Here is a 24,689-nt window from a genome sequence, read left to right as displayed (position 1 = left end):
GGGATGGAGCCCTGCATCAGGCTCCATGCTGGGCATGGAGTCTGCTTGGGATTCTCTCCCTTTCCTTCTCTCTCCTCCACTGGCTCTCTTCCCGCTCACCCCCTCTGTCTCTAAAATAAATAAAATCTTTAAAAAAATAAATAAGTTATTTCTTCCAGAGCATTGATGTTCTGAATGGGTTAAGGCCTGCTTTCATCAAAAATATAAAGTACAAGAGCTAAAATCCACTCTGTTTTCAAAACAAAAAGTGAAAGAGAAATAAGGCAAACCAAGGAACTGCCCATTTCCTCTTGCACACCCTTTTTAAACATGCTTGTTTTTATCCTGCTTTCTTCCTGCTACTTTCCACTTGGCTATTCCATATCTATCCAAACAGGGAGACTAGAATTTCCTTGAATTTCTACGAATCTATTTTGTGAGTTTGAGTTCTTTGCTGGTGCAGTTCAATTGCATGCTGATAGAAAGAGACAAGTTTACCAAATAATGAAGTTTTAGCTGACGCTTTTCCCAGTTTGGAAACTCGAGGGGTCACTCCACATTTCTGTGCTTTAATTTCATCGTCAAAGGGCAGTAATGTAGTGACCATCTCCTAGTATTTGATAATATTTTAGCCAAGAGTTTTCCTACAGCTTCTCATAAATAGTGGGTTTCAAGGGAGGCCGTACGCCTGCGGGCTTACTGTGCAAAAGGGTGTAATGTTTTTATCAGATTCTGAAAGGAACCCATGAGCCAAAAAAAAAAAAGTTTAGAAAAATAAAAGTTGCTCTAGGATCTTAGGATGACAGAAGGAAGTATGCAAATTAATTCGCACTGGAAGAGTTTCAAATCTAGTTAGGGAGCCAAACTTAATGCAGCCGATACAATGGGAGAACCATAAAAGGCAAACATATCAAAGAGCTTCATTTGGTGGTGCAGTCTGCAGGCGTCCAGAAAAAGGGGGAGAAGAGGGAGTGCGCAGAAGAGAAGGCTTCCTGGAAGAGGTGAGACTCAACATCCCTCTGTTCTCCTATCTCTGGGGTCTTGCCCGGGGCATGTTAGCATTGGGCACATAAAGGAGGTGATCATTTGTTTCTTCTCTAAAATGTTAGCCATTTGGGATATAAAGGTGAAATTATGTAAGAGTTTATAAGTCATTCTAACCCTCTATGCTAACCATTTTAACCAGGCTCCTTTTAAGACCCTAATAGATACAACACTGACAATGCTTTTAAATAATGCTCAGTAAGTAGTGTTACCTAAATTTTTATTAATGCTGTTTCCCTCCATCTTCTTGTCAATTGACTTTGAAAAATGAAGCTGGTTTCTGTGACCCACCCCACATCTTCGGGCCTCACTGTCTCCCCCTAGCGGTCACCGGTGAATACCAACATGGCGGACTCATTTTATCCTTGCCTGAACAAAAGCCGTTCCCTGGAATGCAAATTTAGGAAAAGAGAATGCATGCCCAAGTAGTTAAAGAATTCTAACGACTCTTGCATCCTCTCAGCTACTTCTCCCTTTCACTAGCAGGAATAATTGCAGTGCCCATACCAGGAAAATAGAACTTTATCTTCTTTAGATGGTATCTCTATATTGTCTGTCATCTTTATTGCATTTCCTGTTTCGCCTTCTTGCTCAGGGGCTTATATACTTAATTGACTTCACAGGAAATATACTCACATATGTGATATTTGAAATATATCTTAAGTAAAGTGATTACACTCCAAAAATAAAAACTCATTGGTGGATGATAAATTAGGATTGGGAGCTTGAGTCCTTACCTGTTTTCTCTTAGTCAAATTACTTCTTTTAAATATATATTTTTGACAGAGTGCTGAATGTATGTCAGTAACAACTAAAAATTACCTTAAGTTTCATTTGGAAATAAGCACAAGTTGAAATGGAATGCAAATGAACGAATTGAAATTCGGAGTTGTCTTAACCAGAGACTTATCTAGTCAGCTACATTGTTAATGGAAATTGCTAGATTTCTGCTCATGTTGTCATTTTTGTCCAACTTACTGGTACAGAGAGAAAATTCATAGAATGACCAAGAATAAGTAATTATTATGGACTGTCTGGTGAAAATATGTTGTTAAACTCAGTAGTAAACAATGTCAGAGTATCAGGGTTATTTCTACCTGCAAGCCTTGCCTGGTGATCTGTTCACCATCTTGCTGGCAGGAGTCATCTGCTCCTCCTTCTAGAGAGGCTTGCATGCGCCTTGGAATTTCCTGGGAAACTAAAAAATACTGATGACTGTGTCTCAAGCCTAGAGATTTTGACTTGATGGTCTGGGTGAAGCCTGGGAACTGGGATTTTTAAAAGCGTCCCAGGTGATTTTAATGTGCATCCAGGTTGAAAACCACTGCTTTACACTCTGAACTGTACCTGCACTGTGAAAAAACTGTTTCAGCAGATAGTAGATACAAGGCGTTTTGGTTAAGCTAAAGAATGTCTCCATTTCAAGGCCTTCCGCTAACAAACATTTTGTATCCTCCTTTTATTCACTGAGCATTTATTACGTGCCAGAGACGGCAATTTCAATTTCCTGACTACCCACCTAGTTCCTGACCACACCCTCTTTAAAATACCCACAGGTTTCAAGGCAGTATCAGGTTCTTTTCCACCTCTGGAACTTGCCCCCTGCTCTGTCTTCACTCCTTGTCCTGGCAATGATGCTACCCATATTGCTAATCACATCTGCATTTTGAAAAGCATTTTCATTTTAAAAAATAAATAATAGGAAACATCTTTTTTTAATATAGGATTTGGATTGTCATAGCAGTAATTCGTATTAGCTCAGCATCAAGTGAAAAAATCTGGTGCCCCGCTCCTAGGTGGTAGTACTTACAAGAAGATCTAGAAATTTGCAACCCAAAATTAAGGCATCAGTTGCCTTTCCTTTTCAAGAGGCAACACAAATGTTCTTCTGCCCATGAAATTACTTTAGTGTCAGGCTATGTATTCAAAATAAAGGAGATAAATCCTGGTACCAGAATGTGTTCAGACAGGTATTACAGATAATTGATGGGATTTGAGATCAAACACCATGCTTTAAGAATATAGTTTACCAGCATGAGAGATTGAGATAGGTGATGCTAATAAAAATTGCTAAAAACCTAACACATGAAGCTAGATTCACATACAATTTATATTTTTAATGAAACGAATGCCATCCTATGATAAGTTTATGGATATCTCCACCATTTAAATATTGGTGAGATAGATTTAAATACATTTGGGATTGTTATCGTGTTCCTTTTATTCTTTTTAAGATCATAGTTACATTTTTAACAAGTATATATACTCAAAACAGAAAAGTCAGAAAGTCACCAAAGTACAAAACAAGAATTATTTGTAATAAAACGTTAACCTAAGTCAATCACTGTTAACATTTTAGATTGTGTCCTTCATTCATAGATAGATAGATAGATAGATAGATAGATAGATTCACAAATATAGATTTTATATAAAACAGGTTAATCATGGGTGCCCGGGGGGCTCAGTCAGTTAAGCTCAGGTCATGATCTCAGGGTCCTGGGATCAAGCCCCACCTCGGGCTCCCTGCTCAACAGGAAGTCTGCTTCTCCCTCTGCACCCCACCCCTTGCTCTCTCTCTCTCTCACAAAAATAAATAAATAAAATCTTAAAAAAAATTTAAAAAAAAAACAGGTTGTGTTCACAAAATGTAATACCCAGGCACTTTTTTTTTTTAAAGATTTTATTTATTTATTTGACAGAGAGAGACACAGTGAGAGAGGGAACACAAGCAGGGGGAGTGGAAGAGGGAGAAGCAGGCTTCCCACGAGCAGGGAGCCGGATGTGGGGCTCGATCCCAGGACCCTGGAACCATGACCTGAGCCGAAGGCAGACGCTTAACGACTAAGCCACCCAGGCGCCCCAATACCCAGGCACTTCTTTAAAAATTCCATGTCATCTTTCAGACTTCAGACCTCTCCCAAGTACCTGTCCTCATATTATTAAAGCATAATAACTTGATAAACCTGGTCAGTTATACAAATGCTCTGAGGGCTGAGATAACATGCAAATAAACCCTACATATCAATGTGTGAAGACTGGACAGACCACACAGTTCAAAAAAGGAAGTGCACTCTGCAAAGCTAACTTGCACATTCACTGTCCGCCTTACAGCATCTTCGGGGTCGCCGTGTGCCAGGCACATCAACTCTTTTCAGTAAAATGGTGAGTAAGAGATTTTATGACTCTCCCTGGTCCTCTGGCAAATATCCCATCTTCTCTAGGTAGAGCAGAGCGGGGTGGGGAGGCTTCTTGCCAAGTCCTCCAAGCCTTTGGAATGTTTGCTTGACCCGTTGTTGTTCCATTTGCAAATAAAGTTGCTGAGTGTTACACCAGTTGAGAGTCTGTGGCTTCAGGATTTCCCGTTTCTGATTCTAGCCTTCAGAATAGAGGAAGGGCTATGACTTACGGAAAGAAAAGTTGCATTCTTTGTCTTTGCCTCTTAAGATAGAGAGGTGCCAGGATCAGTAACGGAGTCAAGTTTCCTATTATAAGCTTTTGGGATCCCGGAGGAGAACTCCAATGATAAATGTTGGGCAGTAAGTATTGCTGATGATGAGTGCCATTTTGACAACACAGTGGATTTTGTAAAGGAGCTCTTTTGTTTAAAAATGCATTTTATTATTTTAGCTAAGAGAAGCAAACAAAACCCAAATAGTCCAAACCTTAGGGACAGGTTGTGTTCCCAAAGTTAATTGAAAGTCATTATTTGGAGCACACTTAAAAGAGTGACTGGGTTCCCGATGGTACCATAACAACTCGCTTAACCCATAATATAGCTGAACTGCAGTGTTAGTACATGGTTTCCTATTATTTCTCTGTAAAAATTGCCTGTGTTCTTATACTGGTAGTGTTCTTAGGCTCCCAGAGTCTAGAAGGGAGCTAACTTTCCAGTCCATACACCCCCTCCGCTACTCCCCAGTCCCCAGAAGGCTGGAAACTTGGTTATCCCTTCTCTTGTGAGGAAGGGGATTGCCTCCTCTGCCAGCCCCTGGTGTGAAGACAGGGACTGAGGTAATGACTCCTGCAGGTACACAGCTAGGGGCGGAATGCACTGCAGGCCTTGGAGTAGAGAGCAAGGTCTTCATGGGATGTGTCCGTAAGGCGGGGGCCTCTTGAGCCAGAACTGGGAAGTACAGAGGTGAGAGAGACTAACCTTGCCATAGAGGAGAAAGGGAGGAGAAGAGACGGGGTCAGGGTGCAGAGTCATAGCGGGGAGGAATGCACAGCCATGGAGGAAATGGTGGCATGGGGATCCTACCTGCAGCCACACTCATGTGGAGAAAGGCAGTCACCTGCCAAGATGGGACTTACAAGTCCTGGGAGTGTTTCCAACTGGGTCTTTAGGTCCCAGATTCTTAGAAGAAAGCTTGACCTTAATTACTGATAGCCTTTTCAAAAATAAGTGAGGTTTATTGAGTTATTTGGGTTTTCTTAGGGAAAACGAGATGATAATACCAGAAAAGAAGTTTAACTGGATAGTGGGTATTTGGTGCAATACGTAAGCAATGTTTTCTTAGGGGATTACCATCTCCCTATTACAAAAGTAACACATACTATTAGAGAAAATTTCTTAGAAATATGCATATGCAGAAATGAAACAATATATATTTTCTATAGTTTCAACACTTGGGGGCAATCCCTGTGATGTGAGTACAGATCTTTCCAGAATTTCATCATTTTAAAACATATTTTAAAAATACGATTTTTCCATAAGTGCTATTATACTTTATAAACCATTTCCTTACCTGCTTTTTTTATTTAAAATATCTTGAATAACATCTGAATTATGATATCATTTTTCATGATGAATCATTTTTCCATGATTTAATCATTTCCATATAGTTAAACATTTAGATTGCTTCTTATTTTTCTTTCTTTATGGTAATAGAGGCAATATATTCATTTATACACATTGCTGCTCAGGACAGGTATGGAGTTGGCCTTATGTTGGCCCACATTCTTTATAACATGATTCTACATTTTAGAAGTGGCCCATGTTCTTTATAACGTGGCCTATGTTCTTTATAACATGATTGCACATTTTAGAAGTGGAAGGACATGGCAATAGGATTCTAATTCTCAAACATCTGCCCCTGTGGAAATTGACTTGATCTGTGAACCTAGACAAATTAACTCCCACCTCACGGTCCTAAAGTGAAAAAAAAAAAAAAAATAGAATACTACCCATCTACATGACAAGTAATTTTAGGTACATTTCAAGTTGCTCAATTTTCTGGGAAAAAAAAAGCAGAAGCAGATATCTAATAATGCACCAATTTTTGTATGGTCGTGATGGGTGAGGAAAAAATCCCCTATGAATACACTTAGAAGGTTTTAAGAAATGGAGTGAAAGTTGGTTTTGGAGCTTTTGTTTGTTTTGCTCCTTTCATTGGACTTTCAGTTGACATGTGAGCTACTGACAAAAGAAATGTGCTCTCACTGGCTCATTCAACCAAGGTTTGTTGAGCCTCTACCCCACATTGGGTTTTGGCTAGAGGAGAATGCAGGGCAAACAACGCAGGTGGGGTCCCAGCTCCCTAGAGCTTACACTCAGTGCAGTGGGTCTCCAACGTTAGTATGCCTCTCAGTCAGGGACAGGGCTGAAGATTTTGCATTTCTAGTAAGTTTTCAGATGCTGCTGCTGGTAGGCACTAGAGAACCACTGTTTGGTAGAAGTGATGGATCAAAAGCGAAACAAAGTAAACAAGTCCAATACCTTGTAGTGACTTCAGAAAGAAGCTAAAGAAGGAGCTGAGATAGAACAGAGGAAGGAGATACCCTCTCCAGGGCTCTGGTCCCTGATAAAGTGCTGTCTACACGAAAGCACCAGTTCTCAACTCTGGCTGCCCGTGAGAATCACTTGAGCAGCTTATAAGTCATACCCATTCCCGAGGCCCCCACTGAGACCAGTTCAATCAAAACCTTGAAGTGGGAGGCGCCGCACAGCGAGGGTTGAGAACTGCTGCACCAAAGAGCAAGAATGAGCCAGGCACGGGAAACGTGGCCGTAAGAACCGCTTTGAGCAGAGGAAATGGCAGGTGCAAAAGCTGTGAGACGGGGAGGGCTTGGATCTGCAAGAAGACCAGGATGGCTAGAGGATAAGCAAGGGAAGACGAAAGTGGTCAGAGGTGATTTTAAGAAATAGGCAATAGTCAAGGGATTCGATCTTATTTTGTTCACTCTAGCAGTCACTGGAGGATCTGAAGCAAAGGAGTGAATGCCATTATCTGGTTTACATTTTGAAAATAGGGCTACTTCTGGGGCGACTGGGTGGCTCAGTCGGTTGAGCATCAGACTCTTGGTTTCGGCCCATGTCATGATCCCAGGGTCGTGGGATCCAGCCCCATGCGGGGCTCCACACTGGGCATGGAGTCCGCTTGAAATTCTCTCCCTCTGCCCCTCCCCCCAGCTCATGCGTGTGCACTGTGTGTGTCTCTCTCTCTCAAATAAAATAAATAAATAAACTCTTTAAAAATAAAAAAGAAAGAAAGAAAGTAGGGCTACTTCTAAAGTGACATGTGTACTCTGCAGGCAGTCTTGACCGTGCCTGGGGCTTAAATATTGACTTTTTCTCTCTTGTCTTTTTAAAATTGTGGCCCAAATTTGAACACCATCAAGTTAGAGAATAAATAGTGTAGGGTTTCTGAAAGGAATAGGTTTAGAGACCTTCAAATAACTTGAGTGGCCGCAGTGATAGCCTAGCTGGAAGCTGGTGTCCCAGGGAAGTCAGAGAACATAAAAGGTGAGCTAGAAGGATCACCTTAAGAGCTGGGCTTCCAACCATTTTCTTTCAAGGAGAATTCTTATCATGTAAGCTGGAGGGCTCCTGAATAATATGCTAATATCCCCACATGGAAATCCGCTCACCTCTTCATGCATCCCCACTACCTGGCTTATATCCTCTTCTGCAAAAAGGGACACCTGCCTTTTGCAGCAAGATCTAGCCTGATGTGTTAAAAAAAAAAAAAAAAAATCCTGGGCTATGACAAGCCAGTTTTAAGCCAAGGATGAGAGGTTCAAATACTAGGGGATCTCTCTTTCATCCACACGTCAAGACATGTAGGAGGACATGAGAGCCACTTCTTGGAGCACATTTTGGCATATATTAAACGTGTGACACCCTTGTCCTTAAAGTAAGTGGGTGTGGGACTCTAGCTCTTGATTTGGTAACTTCAGTATCACTTCCCTGATTCTCCAAGTTAGATTCCATCTGCCCTTTCTGTCCTCTCATGTCATTCTCTTTTTAAAAATATTATGGTATGGGGGCACCTGGGTGACTCAGTGGGTTAAGGGTCTGCCTTTGGCTCAGGTTATGATCCCAGGGTCCTGGGATGGAGCCCTGCATCAGCAGGGAGTCTGCTTCTCCCTCTGCCTCTGCCCCTACCCCACCCCCTTCATGCTCACTCTCTCTCTCTCTCTCTCTCACCTGCTTCTGCTCTCTCTCAAATAAAGAAATAAATTATTTTTAAAAAATTTTAATAAAATAAAATATTATGGTATGTTATGAAACAAATAACAAATTCTCACATACCACCAAGATTTCACACATACTACCATTTTGTCATAATATTGCCATTTTGCCATCTTTTCAGAAAAATAAAAAAGACAAAGTTGAAGTTCTCTTTTTGCCCTTCCCAGTTCCATGCCCCTCCCTCCAACAGCAGGGAGACGCCTGCTCTGAAAGCAGCATCTCGCCTACCCAGTCACGTTTTTATGTTTTTATTTCATTTGCCGGCATCTATAAAATAACATACAGTATTGTTTTGTCTGTTTTTATTTACTTATGATTTCTGCAAATGCCTTTTTTTTACCCTACATTGGTATGTCTTCAAGATATATCCATTTGGACACATGCAGGTCTGGTTCAATTTATTGACTTGCTATGTAATTATATGGCAATTTGTTCACCTATTCTCCCAACATTTAATTTATTGTCAATATTTCCCATTTCAAACAGTCCTAGAATGAATATGTTTCTACACAGAGGGCATGGGCACCTTTAAGTTTACTGAATGTTAGCAAATGGTTCTCCAAAGTCATCATGACAATTTAACCTCTCACCAGCCTGTGTATCAGTTGCCATTTCTCGCCATCATTCTTTTTTTTAAAAAATGAAGATTTTATTTTTATTTATTTGACAGAGAGAGACACAGCCAGAGAGGGAACACAAGCAGGGGGAGTGGGAGAGGGAGAAGCAGGCTTTCCGCGGAGCAGGGAGCCTGATGCGGGGCTCGATCCCAGGACCGTGGGACCATGACCTGAGCTGAAGGCAGACGCTTAACGACTGAACCACCCAGGGGCCCTCCTCTCTCTATCATTCATTTTTTTTTTTAAAAAGATTTTATTTATTTTTGACAGAGAGAAAGAGTGTACAAGCAGGGGAAGCAGCAGGCAGAGGGAGAGGGAGAAGCACAAGCAGACTCCCCGCCCAGCAGGGAGCCCGACACGGGGCTAGATCCCAGGACTGTGGGATCACGACCCGAACCGAAGGCAGGCGCTTAACTGTCTGAGCCACCCAGGCGCCCCCTCCATCATTCTTAAAACCGGTATCATCCAGGTTTACTGAGAGACTTCTGAGAATTTGTTATATGTAAAACCCCACTTCACTGTTGTTTTAATTTTCCTTATTATTACGAAGATGGAACATGTTTTCTTAAGTTTATTGACCATTCAGGCAACCCCTTCTGTAAATCCTTTTCACGTGGTTTGTCCATTTTCTTATAGATCATCTTTTCATGTTGATTTATAGAAAATCATTATCCAATTCTAGGCGTTCTGAGTCGATTCCGTGCATTGTGAATTTTATGCTCCCTGGTTTCTTTTTTACTTTATTCTTTTGGTGTCTCTTTTTTATATGGAAGTTTTAAATCTTAATGCCAACAAATTTAAAAATAGGCCTTTTATCATTTTTAATGTCCTTTTAAAGAAGTTATTCCCTACCCCCAGATATTAAAGCTATTTCCTAACCTTTTGCTTTTCACTCAACCTTTTAAAGATTTGATTTTCATGTTTAGGTCTTTAATCATCAAGATTTTATTTATACTTGTGATGTGAGGTAGTCACCTAATATATTCCCATGTGAATAACCAATTTAGTACTATTTATTTGCATCTGTTTTTTTTCTCCTACCACTTTCTAATGCCTCCTTGGTCATATGTCTATTTCCCATATATATGTGACTCTGTTTCTAGGCTCCCAATTCTGTCATACTGGACAATACTTTTTATAAGACTCCATGTTTGTTTCTTACGTCTTACTCATCTGCTCTGGATTCATATATCCTTTTGCTCAAGTACATATGCTCTTGCCTACTGTCTAGCAATTTCTACAGTTCTTTAGGATTTCCATTATTACTCTCCTAAACACAACAAGGACCTAAATACAGTGTAATTACCTATAGAACACAACCCTCCAACCCTATTTCTAGTTCTTAAAACTTCTCCTTGGAAGAGATGTATATCATTTTCACTCACATTTAATTGGCCAAAGTAAGTCACACATGGTCTTACCTCAGCTAAAAGGACAGACATGTAGGGATGTATAATCACCATGCATTCGGGGTAATGGCAGAGATGGGTGCCCATTGGAAAAGGAGTAATATATACTAAAATGTATATTGGTCTTTGTGTGACTGAAAACATCTTCATTTTTACTTAATTCTTAAATGATAGTTTACCTGTGTCTATTTTAAATTGATAGTTACTTTCCTTCAGTGCTTTAAAGACTCACTCCACTGGCTTCTGACTTCAGTTATTGTTGGAGGACATGAGCTATCAAATCTGTCATTCTCTGTAAGTGAAATTCTATCATTCCCTTTAAGATGTTTCTTAATCTTTCTGTTCTGCTGCTTTACTATACTTCATAGAGATGTGAATTTATTTTTATTTATCCTGCTTGGTCCTGAGAGTATCAGTTTAAAGAGGAGCCTACAACATTTTTATAAAGAGCCAAATAGTAAATATTTTAGGCTTTGCAGTCCCTATGATCTCTGTTACAACTATTCAGCTCTACCACTGTAGCATGAAAGCATCCATAGACAATGCATAAACAAATGGGTATGGCTGTGTTCCAATAAAACTTTATTTATAAAAACATGGCAAGCTGAATTTGGCCCACAGGCTATAGTTGCCTGATTTAAAGATTAATGACATTTTTAATTTTGCAAAATTCTTAGCTATGATTTCCTCAAAACTATTACTCTACCATTTTATCCTTACCATTTTATCCTTCCTAGTTTTTTTGTCTAGAGTCCCTATTAGATAAAAATCCCATGCTGTCCTCCATGATTTTAATTACTCTTCCAAATTTTTTAGCCCTGTGCCTCCCTGTGGTGAATTCTAAATCGGTTTATCAACTTCATCTTTCAATCCACTAAGGTTTACTTCATCTGTGTCCAGGGTGACCAATTTTCTCAGTTTGCCCAGCACTCTCCCAGTTTTAGCACTAAAGTCCTATGTCCCAGAAACTTCTTAGTTCCAGACAGACCAGGATAGTTGTTCACCCTATTCATACCCAATCCAGGTTTTAATCCATATACTGAATTTTTGTTTCAATGATTAAGTTTTTATTTCCAATTTTGAATTGGTTGTTTTCACCTGTTTTTACTTACTATCTGCCTATTTTGTTTCAAATGTTCATATATTCTCCCATGGATGTTATTCATATATTTGTTTCTTGATGACTCCTGAATCTGGAAAGTCATTTTCAGATTGCTCTATCATTTTAATTGAAGGTAAACCCATTTTTTAATTGTTGATTTTGTTAGGTCTTTATTTCTTATTCGTAGCTTTCTTCCCATATTTTGGAATTTTGTGTTGTAGACCCATTTTGAAAGGTTTTTTTGTTGACTGGCTCATCTTTTCATCCTAACTGCCTTCTCTAGTGTTGCGCTCCTCTCTACTACTTCTTCCTGAGGACCCCAGCCCAGAACCAGCTCTACATTGACAGCTGCATGACCAGGCTCACAGTAATACTATCCATTTAGCATATTCATTCCTAAGTCAGCTGGCACCTTGGCCCAGGCTCTGGCTCTGGGACTGTGTCTAGCCCAGGCTTTCTCGATTTCAGCACTTCTGGGCCTTGCACAATATTTAGCAGCATCTTTGGTCATTACCTACTGGATGTCAGTAGTACCCCTGGCCCCTTCGTTGTGACAACATACAAAGCATTTCCAGATATTATCATCCCCAGTTGAGAACTGCTGGTCTATTCTAAGGCAATTCTTAGTGGCAGATCATTTGGTCTCTTTCTGTGAAGCTAGGATTTTTTAAAAAAAGCGTATCTGTCCTTGCCCTTGGCTTCAAAGAGTGACCCTAGTTCAGGTTTTCAGGTTACCCTACAGAGGCTGAACTAACAAATGCTTTCATAACCTGAACCAACAGTCCAACTCACCTGCCCACTAGTTTCACTCACAGCCATGTGTTTCTGTTCTGTTTCTGATATAGAAAAGTTTACCTTTAAATTTTCTCAATTTATATTTTACCTAGCTCTACTTGACATACGGTTAGGGCAGTGAGAGAGCCACAAAACTTTATTTTATTGACCAGAAGATGATTCCTCTTCTTTTTCTCTTTTCCATCACTTCCCTTTAACTTCATATCTTTCTTTTTCCCTTTCCCCCTTCATCCTGGATCTGTGGTATAGGACAAATCAACAAAGTGGAGGAAATGTGTCATCAGGGTTGATGAGCTACTGGGAGAATTAGTCCAGTGTCTCCTGGGGCTCCACCACCCCCCTTTACTCCTATCCCAACCTATTAAGACAGTGGTTCTCAAAGTGTGCTTCCTAAACCAGCAGCATCAACATTACCTGGGAACTTAATGGAAAATCTTGGGTTCTACCCAAGTCTGACCAAACAAGTTTTAGGAAAGGGACCCAGCCCCTTGTGTGTTAGCAAGCCCTCCAGGTGATTCTGATGCATACTAAAGTTTGAGGTCTCCTGCACCAAGACTTAGCTAAAGAGGTTTGAACCAATGGTTCTCAGCCTGGCTGCACATTGGAATCGCCTGTTAAACTTTAAATTACAGTTATGTGAGCCACTCCTCCGAAGATTCTGATTCAGCTCAGGTGGGTTGCAGGTCCCTTTACCTTTTAAACTCCCCTAAATGATTCAAATATCCAGTCCAAGTTGGTATTATTTATTCATGTCCAGCTCACCCATTTTGATTATCACTTATGCCAACTCTTACCCAGTATTTCAGGAATTCTCCATGAAAAGAGTAAACTTTCAGTGAACAAAATCTAAAATAAATCTTGTCTGGAGGCGGACTTCCTGGGTTTGAATCTCAGTGTTGCCCATTATCAGCCATGTGACTTTGAACAATTTACCTCCTCTGTGCCTCAGTTTCCCCATGTGTAAAAAGGATGAATAACTATACCTACCTACTAGGGTTGTTGCAAGGATTACATTGGTTTATCTATGAATATCTTCAGAATAATGCCTGTCACACAACAAAAGCTACACAAAATTGCTCTGAAATATTTATTTCGTAAGTAAAACATGCAAAGCACCTTCAAAATAAACTTAAGTGAAAATAAGTGTTTTGAGAAGGAAAATTTTAAAAAGCATTTATAGAATGTTTCTGTTTTTTTTTTCGTATTGGAACCTTTGCTTTAGAAGACCCACTTTTTCCCCAAAATGTTATATGCTCTTTAAAAAGATTGATTCAGTAAAAATTAACTTTTCATTAACATTTTTAGAATTTTACTATGTTTTTTAACATCAGCTAGTGGAATTGTAAAACCTGAGCTCAGAATCACTGTCCTATAGTCAGATTTGAGTTTCACAAACTGATAAGCCAACAATAAATTCAACCCTTATGTAAATCCTGGCAGAGGTTAAAAGTGGAATTGAAATAAACATCTGCCAAATTTGATCTATGACACTGAAAGAATTTGTGTGAAATATAGTGAAAGCGTTTTAATAAGATAGATATTTGGGAGGTTTAACTTAAATGAATATATTTTGTTATGTGAATGTCTGGACATAGTCCAAAGAACTACCAGCAATTTTATCATTGCAACTTTGAAAGACAAATAGTTGTGTTTACTTTATCACAAGAGGACATTCACCCGAAAAAACTAATTTTATCACATGTACCCACAACAGCATGAGACAGCATTTCAGGGCTGGGTGGAGTTTTTTTAATAGCAGAACACAGCTACCCCAACACAATAGGGCTGAGATACATACTGTTTAAATTAGTTACCTAGGGTGTGGGGGAGCGAGGGAATTTCCAAACTATCTGTTGTTAATTATCAAGCAAACAAAGAGAAGGTTGTGAGGGTGGAATTATTGTAGCTTGGGATTTCGAAGCAAAATCCACCTGTAGCTACTGATTATACAGAGCTTAGGTGGTTTCAATTCTCAGTAAATGTAAAAGCTAGCCAATTTAAGCAAGCATTGATTGAATTTGATAAGCAGGTCATGCAGAGAGGGAGGAAATTCTAGAAAGTAGCCAGAATAACCATGTCTTCATGATTAATTAGGCAAGAAAACCCAGATATAACTTCTCTATGTCTTGACACATCTACATCCTTATTTTTTCACTCTTCTTCCCTTCCACATGGTAAATCCTCCTATTTAACTTGTAAGCCACACACATCAAAGAAAAGAAAAAAGAAAAGAAAGGAAAGGAAGGAAGGAAGGAACAAAGGAAGGAAGGAAAGAAGGGAGGGAGAGAGAAAGAAAGAAAGAAAGAGAGAGAGAGGGAGGGAGGGAGGGAGGGAGGGAGGGAGGGAGGAAGGAAGGAAGGAAGGAAGGAAGGAAGGAAGGAAGGAAGGAAGAAAGAAAGAAAGAAAGAAAGAAAGAAAGAAAGGCCTGCCAGGACATTCCTAAGAAATGATGGTATACCTACTCTTTGATCAGCGAGAACACTGGTTTCTCTTCTCTTTCAGGGTTCATTACAGACAGACAGTAAATCCAGACATGAGGGAATATTGCTTTCTTGGGCAAGTAACTTGCAAAAACTAGACACATAGCACATCTTTGCATTTGTAGTATCTACACTACTGTTTCCATTGTTAAAGTCTGCAGTGAACTGAACAGCTATGGACCCTGCAATTATAAATACTTTAAGAGAAGGATTTGATTTAACAGTGTACTATTTTAATTATTCTAGTAAATTTGCCCTAGACCCATGGGGAAGACTAAAGAGAAATGATGGTTACAATAAAGGGCTCTTGGAACCAGTAGGCTGAGGCTAGAAGCCTTGCCCCAACTGAAAATTCTGTTTTCTCAAGCTCTCTGGGTAGCTTTGTTTCTCCTTGTTGCGTCCCTACAAGGAGGCTTGGCCAGTCTCCATCACCAGATCCATTTGATTTCTTACATGAGATACCCATTTTTTAATGTTACCTGCTTGGTTCCTGGAAACACTGGAATTGGTGATCCCAGATTAGATAGTTTCCCTTTCTGTCTTTAATATTTTATGAGTTAAACAAATTACACAGTTCTGGATATATAGAAAGAGTCAGGGTAAGGTTTGGTAAACCTTGCCTTCTGGGTAGGCAGCTGATTTTGGACATGTTTGGTTTGGAAACAGTGTCTAGGTATAAGAAACATGATCAGATTTAAATGCATAACAGCCTACTGGGGGTTTCTGAACTAGTCTTGAGTTGCATGGGGGTGCAGGGGTGGGGGAAGGTTGTTAAAAATTTAGTATTAAATAGGGTATTGGTTTATGCAATTTACTCTGAAATGCATCAAAAAACAAAGGCTGTGATAAAGCAAAGAACAGCAAAATGCTAACAATTAAAGCATCTAGGTTGAGTATATTGATGTTCACTTTCAACTTCAATTTCAACTTTTGGATATGCTTGTAATTTTTCATAATAAAAAGCAGGGGGGAAAGTTTAAGTGTCACATAGACTGGATACACCGAGCTGGAAATTTCACTACAATACTCCATGCTCTATACTCTTGGCCTGTGCATTCATACAGCCTCTGTTTATCCACTATATATCAGCACATAACCCCTTTCCTCTAAATGTAACTATCTTTATCATTTTCCTCTCTTGTAAATATGAGATGCTCGATGATGATCTTTTTTTTTTTCCAAAAAAAAAGAGTAAAAATCCCACCATGCAAAGAAAAAGAGTAGAGAGAGTAAAAATCCCACCATGCAAAGAAAACCACTGTTAACATTTTAGGAAACATTTTTCTCGCTGTATCACTAGACAAAGTATGAGACCTTTCTTTGCCCCTGTCATAGCTGTACTTGCGTGACTTCACTTTCAGGTCGGCCACACCAGCTCTAACACTTCCTTTTATCCATGGCTCCAACCTTTTCAAGAAAGTTCTCACTTTTCACTGTCTCCCCACTCTTAATCACCCTTGATTTGCTGTGTCCTGCCTTCAGAATTTCTCTCGTCAATGCCTTGAAATGTTCAGAAAGCCCCTTTGACATTCCAGTGTATCTTCTCCCCAATTATTTTGCTTTCCACCATGCTATCTTGTGTACCCTAAGCTTCATATTTGCTACTGGACTCGCAATTTTGTAGAGTCTGATCTGATTAAGGCAAAACCATCCTTCTGACTTAATAAGTAACGACACAATTGAAAACGAAATTCTCACTCTAGATAGAAATGAGGATATCCAGGCCAATCCATTTCTGTTTAATTATGGAAAACACAGAGATTATAATTGTAACACCCAGAATTCTTAGTTCAGAAAACATAAGCCAACCTCACATCATGCAGTTTTCACTTAGATTTTGTCACTGCTGCTTCCCACAGGTTCACAATGAGTGCTTGGCAGTCTCTAAAGAGGAGGGAACGTTCTGGGCTCTCCAGATGAGTTTTGGCAATGTTAATGGACATTTTTATTTTGTGGGAATAAAACTAGGTTTTTGTTCTTTAAAAAGTAAAAAGAGGTATTCATACTAATATTTGAGAGGTATCTTTATTATATGTGCTTCAAGGAGTTTTCATAAGTTCACTTTCTTGCATCATAAATTTTATAAGCCTTTTCCTGATATTTTTTAAAGATTTATTTATTTATTTGAGAGAGAGAGAGAGTATGAGCGAAAGGGGCAGAGGGAGAGGGAGAGAGAAAATCTTAAGCAGACTCCAAGCTGAGTGCAGAGCCCTATGCAGGGCTCCATTCCACGACCCTGAGATCACAGCCTGAGCCTCAGGGTCATGAGATCTAGCCCCACGTCAGGCTCCACGCCCAGCACAGAGCCTGCTTAAGATTCTCTCTCTCTCTCCCTCTGCCCCTCCTGTCCCCCTCTAAAAAAACTTTAAAAATTTTTAAAAATTAAAAATAAAAACCAACACCTTTTTGGATAAATACTGTAGTCTGTCCTCTGCTGATTTTCCTTCTTAACTCTACAGTCCCTTTGAAATTTATTCTGACACATGTAAGAAGTAAATGTGAAGTTAAAATAATATCTATTTAATATTTTCTTTCCCTATTTTTGTTATTTTTAGATTAGCATATATTATGGCTCTCTTTTGAACCATCTATATTTTATTTTTGTAGTATCATACATTCACAATTATTATTTTACAATATATTCTAATATTGAATAGGGCTAATCTCCTCCATCCCGTTCCATCATTGCTCTTCTTTTTCACAATATCCATTGCTGTCCTTCTCTACATATTTTTTCTAAACAAAGTTTACAAATTTATTAAGTTCTTTAAAAATTCCAGTTGTGATTCTGATCACCATTCTTTCAGTACCAAAAACTAAAAGTAAAAAAGACTAGTATATAGTATCCAGATTTCCTTTTTAGCACTGCTCTGTATAGAGTTCTATTTACTGCTGCACTGGGGAGATGTCTCTGCCTACTCAAGTAACCTACATGTTCTCGGGGCGACTCTTTACAGCAAGGCATAGTCTGGCCGAGGAGTGGAGAGCAGCTTACACAGAGAAGGAAGTCATCTCCCAGTAAAACTGTGGTGCCACTTAAAGCTGGCTAACCTAGCAAGCCAATCAGTCACTGGGGACGAAAGCATTCCTTACTTTATTTTTGTTGTTGTTGCTGTGTTATTGTCATGTAACTTCATTTTTCCCTTAAAGTGGCTATAGAGGTAAAATTAAGGTGCTCAGAAATGTGTGTTCCTCAGACATTCATTAAGCAATTCCTTTAAGAACAAATTCTAATTCTTAATCTGTCAAGAATTACTCTTGAAAACCATGAGCATGCTTTTGCCAGTTTTTCCATGTTTTAACACAAAATTTTACGCAGTGAATCACTCAAAAGTTTGAGTGAGATATATTCATCTATTTGGAATGTAAAATATTTTCCTAATATAAACTTCTTAAAAGGTGGCTATAAATCATTTGAAACTCTTCCATTGAAGGGATGACTAATCCATTAAATTGCAAAATGGAACACTCCCAAATCACATGATTCTATCTTAAAGCGGTTACCACCTAGTTTCTTTATTAAGGTGGCTTCAGGATAAAACTTTTGTATGTTTCAAGACTGCTCATTACATAAAGCTCTAGGGTCCCTCGTCATAAGTCCACCATTTTTGTTTTCACATACCCTAAAAGCAGAACTCTGTTTCATTTTAAGAGGTTATCTAGCAACTTTCCAACCCTCACAGCATGAAGTTCACCCAAGAAATTTGGGCAGAGATCACCTCACGGGTGACTAGACAGGATCTCACCTGCCCTTCCACCCCCAGATAAAGTGATTGCTGGACTATGTCATTTACAAGGTGAGCTCCAAGGACCAAATTATCTTCTCACTTATAATTAATCCTAATACTTAACACCAAAAGAAAAACCAAGACCATGAAAAGTCATAGCTATCACCTCAATCATATTCCAAAAAGGGTAGTTTCAGACACTTAAGTGGTGATTTTTTGTTCTGTTTTAGGAAATCTATTCTGAGCAACTTCCCAAAAATGCCTCCTAATTGCCAAACTCTATGGAATCGTTTTACTGTGCTTAATTACATTTGAAAATCTTCCTTTGATTCTTGCCTGGTTCTCCTCTCTGTGCCTGTAACAATTCCTTCTCAGCTCCCTTTGAACTTATGCCTTTTGTGTGGTGATACGCAAGGTAGCCATCTTTGCCTTCCTTCCACTCTCACTCTGCCCGGGTATTTTCTGTCACTCTCAAGGCTTCAGCCACTACCCTCCTTCCGATGACTCACATGACTGGCAGCTCAAATACCACCTGACCCAAACTGAAGTCATCATCCTTCTCCAAATCTGTTCTTCCTTCTATATTCTATAACCCGGTGAATGCAGCCACCCTCTCTCCAGTCACCCAAACCTTATACGTCTACGCCATGTAATATTTCCCCACTGCCGCTAGGGCCCTGCCACCCAGCTTAAAAGCACATACACATTCCCTCCTCTCTAACTATATTTAACAGACTACACTCCGAATTCAGGCCCTTATCCTCTTTGACTGGAGGATTATACTTTTGCAACTCACATTCCTTAAATTCGTCATGACTTTGCTACTAGAACGGTCTTTCTAAAGCACATATCTAATTAGGCAGCTTTCTGGCTTCAAACCCTTCAGATGGCTCCTAGTGGCCTAGCAGAGGGGTCAGCAAACTATGGTCTGTGGGCCAAGTCCAGCCCATTGCCAGTTTCCACAAATAAAATGTTGTTGGAACACAGCCACACTTCTCATTTATGTACCGTCTAATGGTTGATCTCAGGCTACAACAGCAGAGTTGTATAGTTTCAGCCAAGACTATGTGGCCCCAAAAGCCAAAAATATTTATGATCTGACCCTTTATAGAAAATGTTTTCTGAAACCTGGCCTAGTGGATACGGTCTGAACTCTGTGTTACGACACGTTCTTTCAGTGCAACCTCTGTGTCCAGGCTTAGCTCTTGCCACACACACACACCCTTAAACCTTATACTCTAACAGTGCTTGTCTGCTTGTTGTTTCCCAGCACGGTCCAACAGAAATCTCTGTTGAGGATGGAGCCGTCGTATGCCTCCGCTTCTAGCACAATAGCCATGGCCCCATGTGACTGTTGCGCAATTAAAATATGGCTGAATTTCAAATTTTATTTGATTTTATTTGACATGCATTTAATTAACACACATGTTTAATTGTGTTTAAGTTTAAGTAACATAAATTTAAACTTAAAGAGCCACATGTGGGCTACGACATTGGACAATGCAGCACTGGACTGTGTCACCAATGGTCTCTCTGTTCCTTCTAGGGGAGTATTTTAAATATTTAGTATACCCTGTCCATCTGGGAAACATTGATATTTCAACAGTTAACTTAAGGGTCACCCTTGCTAAGGAGGCTTTTCAAACTCCCAAGTCCATGCCTCCCCCAAAAGAACTGGGCATTCTTCTTTCAGTGTTTTCACTGTGCCATCCTATTACCAGGAAACTTCTGTTTTACCCCAACCAGAATATCAGTTCCTGAATGCAGATCCCTGTTTGATTTGTTTCTGCTTTTTAAAAGCTCCTAATCCAGTGCCTTGTTAATTAATATTGGTCAAATTGATTGATTGATGTCACATTCAGAGTTTTTTCAACATGCAAATCACTTTCCTTCATTTCTCGTTCTTTGACAAATGAAGAATGACCTCTCACACAAGTGCTGAGATATCCTAGGAACCCCTCGCCCTCTCCCCCTCCCCATTAGATGTTGACTTCTCTCTGGAAAAAAAATAACCGATCCCCTTAGCAACCTGATTTTGTTCACACATTTTTAAAGTTCACTTTAATAATAGCATCTTTGATACTTAGGGTCAAAAATGCCTCATTCTTCTACAAGTTGTAAAGAGGAATCCATGACCATTCTGCCAAACCTACTTGTTTGACCTCTATGAAATTTGTTAAATCTGCTTTTTTTTTGAGAACACACTGATTTTTTGTGGCTTATGTAAACCCTCAGCTATGGCAGCTAACTTGTTTTTTATTTAGCCTTAACAACGTTTAGTATTATCTATTTAAAGGACAATAGAAAGCTCTATGGTTTAAGTTTTCTACAGATAGGAACCCAGCTTGTTGAACTGTGCATGTGGCATAAACAACAATCAACAGCCTTTGAAAGGAGAAGCCAAAGAATATTGGTATCAGTTCTGAGAAAATTTGAGAAATCTAGCCCTGTCAGGTGGGTTTCAAAGTCACCCAAGAATCTAAAACTACACGTGTTTACAGCGTTCAGAGTATCAAAGCAAAGCTTCCATACACTTCCTTTTTGAAATTCCAACTTAAATATTGACAATTTTTAGTAGCTCTTTTTTGCTTGTGTAGAATCAAGAGCTCTTTAAGCTTGTGTAAAATCAAGAGCTCTTTAAGCTAAATTACTTCAAAATGCTTTATACTTTCTCAAAACTGACATGCTTTAAATAGTTAAGTTTTAAAATCAGATGATTTTGATCCATTTCAAGTGGTTTTTTTTTTTCATTGCTTTAATATCTTATTTATACTCTTAATACCTTAACCCTGTCGGATCAGGGAATGTGGAAAAGAAGGATAAGATAATGAATGACGAGGGCTCTGTGATGTATCTGATCGCTTCTCTTTCATCTTCCTACCAAGTGGGCAGTGTTGCCCATATACACCCCTGGGATCATCTGTCTGGCAGATTTGCACGATGGTTGGGAGCACTCGGCAGAGCTAATCTGTGTGCCTTTCCAAATTCTACTTTTTCCTACCTGCTTTACCCCGGTCAAGCTACTTCACTTCATGTGATATCATGTGATATCCATGAGCCCGTGTTTTAGGAAAGCAGTTGGCGCCGTGCCTACCACAGGAAAGGAGCTCACGGGATGTTTGCTGTTTTATTTGTTATTTAAAATGCTTCGACCCTCAATGAAAATGTTTTTAAACTGTGGTTTACAACCAAAAGGATCTGAATTCCTTCAAAATGGTTTTGAGGGGCTCAAAAATCTTATTTAAAGGTGAGCAAACACCTACTCTCTAACAATGCTTAGAAACACCTGGATTTCTCTGGGGATATGCAAAAAGGAAAGAACCAAATTTCTTCAGTTAGTGTGAATCAGCCTGGGGCTGGGAAAATGAGGACAGCTGTGGAGTGCTTCCCCCTGACTCCTGAGCCCCCAGACCATGGGCAGAGAGCAGGGACCCCTTTAGTTAGGAGTAATTTTCCTCTTGTTGCATCTGAGCAACCCAAGAAGCTTGCTTTGACTCCATCTAGGCTGTTGGACCAAATTCCCAAAACCTTAGAAGAAAAAATACAGGAAAGCACACTCGGAGCTTACAAACGGAAATATTGCCAAAGCATCAAACCTTCAGACATTTACGAGTCCCAACTTTGCTAAAAGCACAGTATGGCTCTGGCATATTCTAGATGCTCAACAAATTGTTTGGTGAATGAAGTTTGCTAAAACTCGCTGTAGACAGATTTACTGCCCCATGTGATAGACTGAAAAATGCTGAGGTATCGACATACAAAGAAAAATGCCTCTAAGTGTACTTTTAGGGCAAGAAATGTCCAAAATAAATGATATTTTATACAAGTTATATTTCTATTCCTTTATTTGGAGAGACTTTCTTTTTAAATGGTAGTCCTTACCGTTTCGGCTGCTAATCTGGAGACAGGAGTCCAGTTTATTGAATTGTGCCAAAACTATGAATTCGCATCCTTTTTATATCTAACAGTCTTGGAATAAGAGCCTAAAGGCAAATAGAAAACTGGTCTCCATTTGTAAATACAAACTAAAGGTTTTATCATGTGTCAAAATGAGGTGGAGATAAATTTTTCATGTATATGCTATAGAATGTTGGAAAGTATTATCAGTTGTGCAGAGCCAAATAAAGATATACGGAATGGAAAACCTTTTAAATATTTCAGAAACTAGTATCCGGGAACCATAAACCATTAGGCAAGAGAGTGATCATTTTTGAAAGTCATCCTTTTGGGGAGTATTTAAACTTTAAGACCTATTTTGTGTGTGTGGCATTGTCCCATATCGACACAATTGTATGAGGTAGGTGCTATTCCCATCAGTATTCCCACTTCCAGATGAGAAAATTGAGGCACAGAGAAGTCACTTGCCCAAACTCTCACAGCTAACGTTCAAACGTAGGGAGTCTGGCTCCGAGGTCCAGGCTTGAAACCCCTGTGTCATTTGCCTTGAATGGGATGATGTTTCTCCATTCTGTTCCTGGCCATGCCTCTATCACAGGACTCAGTAGTAACATGAACATCTTTCCTTTCAGTTCATATAAATCTATAACATCTTTTTAATAGGTAAATGCTATTCCTTTGTCTAGATATACCACATGTTGCCTCACCTGTTTCCTACCTATGGACTTTGAATTTTTACTTTTCTACTATAAAAGCTACTTTCTACTCTCAGAACTATTGCTTGTGTGACATCAGAGAGGAACCATGTGAAAGAGTGTGTAAACAGTATAACTTGGAGCTCCCGTGGGAGAAAATGACATTTTCATTTCTCCTAGGAAGGAGTTGTGTGATAGGAGCTCAGAAGGTTTAGGATATTGTTACGGAAAAATTAGCCAATCGTGCCAACCTACCATTATGCTACAAAATGGAATTGACAGACAAGAGCCCCAAGCTAAATTATAATCACACAGTTCTCTTTATTGGATAACATATGCCCACCGCATTTGCTGGTTTTCATACAAGGGAAAATAGAGTTCTTTTACTTGGGCTTTAAAAATCTCCAACCTCACTGTTGAGGAGACAGAGTGATGAGCTCCTGGGACAACTCTCAGGTGACAGCCTCTCTGCCGCAGGAGCCCCTTTCCATCGGTCTCGAAACTTCACCTCCTATTTTGGAGTTTTCTCATCTTTATTCCCTGGCTCACCTGTCCACCACACAAGGAGGTACATTGCTCTGCTTTTTCTGTGTGTATGAGACATGGACAAAACAGAAGAAAAAAAAACCAAACTTGTTCTTTCTTCCCTTGGCACACCAGAGTTGCTATGAAATTTCTAAAACAAAAAAAAACACAGTAGAACTAAACAAAACACCCCTCTCCAAGTCTTACCACATACTCGTCTTTGAAGGAGGACCTATAATAGCTCTTGTCTGTTTACCAAGCCTGTTTGTCCTCATCCCGCCTGCACATCCCGACCCAAAAGCCCCGTCTCTCAGGTGTCCCCTGGAACGGCTCCTTTTTCTACCTTCTTGCGCCAAGGGCCTGTAGGACCACTCGAGACAGCAGAGAATTCTCCCCTAGAACCCATTCAGAATAACCCTTTTAACCAACCGTAGCCTCATTCTTGCTTCTCTCTCAGAGAACCTTGACAAGTTATGCTCTCTATCCCCTCTACCTCAGTCTCCTGGAATGCACATGCCACACAAACATTGACAAATATTGATTAACTACCTGCTTAATGCAGAGATTTATGGGGATTATGACCATATATCTCATTTTGGGTTGGGAAAATATAACCGTACAGCTTAGAGGAACCCCCACCCCGTTCATGCACGCACATACACTTTTTTTTAATTGTGGTGGAACAGAAGCAGGCTTTTTATAATGAACTGTGGATTCTAGCCTTGGACAGTTTCAAGAAAATTGTTGAAATAGATTGAAAAGAGAAACTTGGAGGCAACCTAAGAGGGTTGGGATTATTTCAACTGAAGATAAAGTAGTTTTACAGTTTTCGGAATATGAAACAGTGTAAGGAGTTCTGAAGGCTCTCAGAAGCATATCCTCGGGACGACTGAAAAACCTGTGGAGAATACGGCCAAGAGCGAACCTAATGCAAAATCCTCAGCCTG

The 24,689-nt window shown here is 39.6% G+C and overlaps 1 protein-coding gene across 6 annotated transcripts in view; it reads left to right on the top strand.

Annotated features, from left to right (window-relative positions):
• The first annotated feature begins 433 nt into the window (after positions 1-433).
• The window catches only part of FYB1 (FYN binding protein 1), a 153,893-nt gene continuing 129,637 nt past the window's right edge, over positions 434-24,689 (top strand). For 2 of the 6 annotated variants that reach the window (XR_014146891.1, XM_081826049.1), the window contains exons 1-2: positions 434-980; positions 4,135-4,185. Coding sequence is in view for 3 of the 6 variants with exons in the window: in XM_081826049.1 (XP_081682175.1) it covers positions 849-980; positions 4,135-4,185 (183 nt within the window). In the remaining 3 variants the exon portion in view is untranslated. The remainder of the gene's footprint in view (positions 981-4,134; positions 4,186-24,689) is intronic. The other 4 variants (XR_014146890.1, XR_014146892.1, XM_081826046.1 and 1 more) reach the window with 4 other exon arrangements.

The sequence above is a fragment of the Leptonychotes weddellii genome, chromosome 7 (genome assembly GCF_054177405.1).
Source record: "Leptonychotes weddellii isolate Sample4059 chromosome 7, ASM5417740v2, whole genome shotgun sequence".
NCBI classification, from domain to species: domain Eukaryota; kingdom Metazoa; phylum Chordata; class Mammalia; order Carnivora; family Phocidae; genus Leptonychotes; species Leptonychotes weddellii.
Note: the sequence above shows the minus strand (reverse complement) of the source record. Positions and strands in the feature narration are given on the sequence as shown.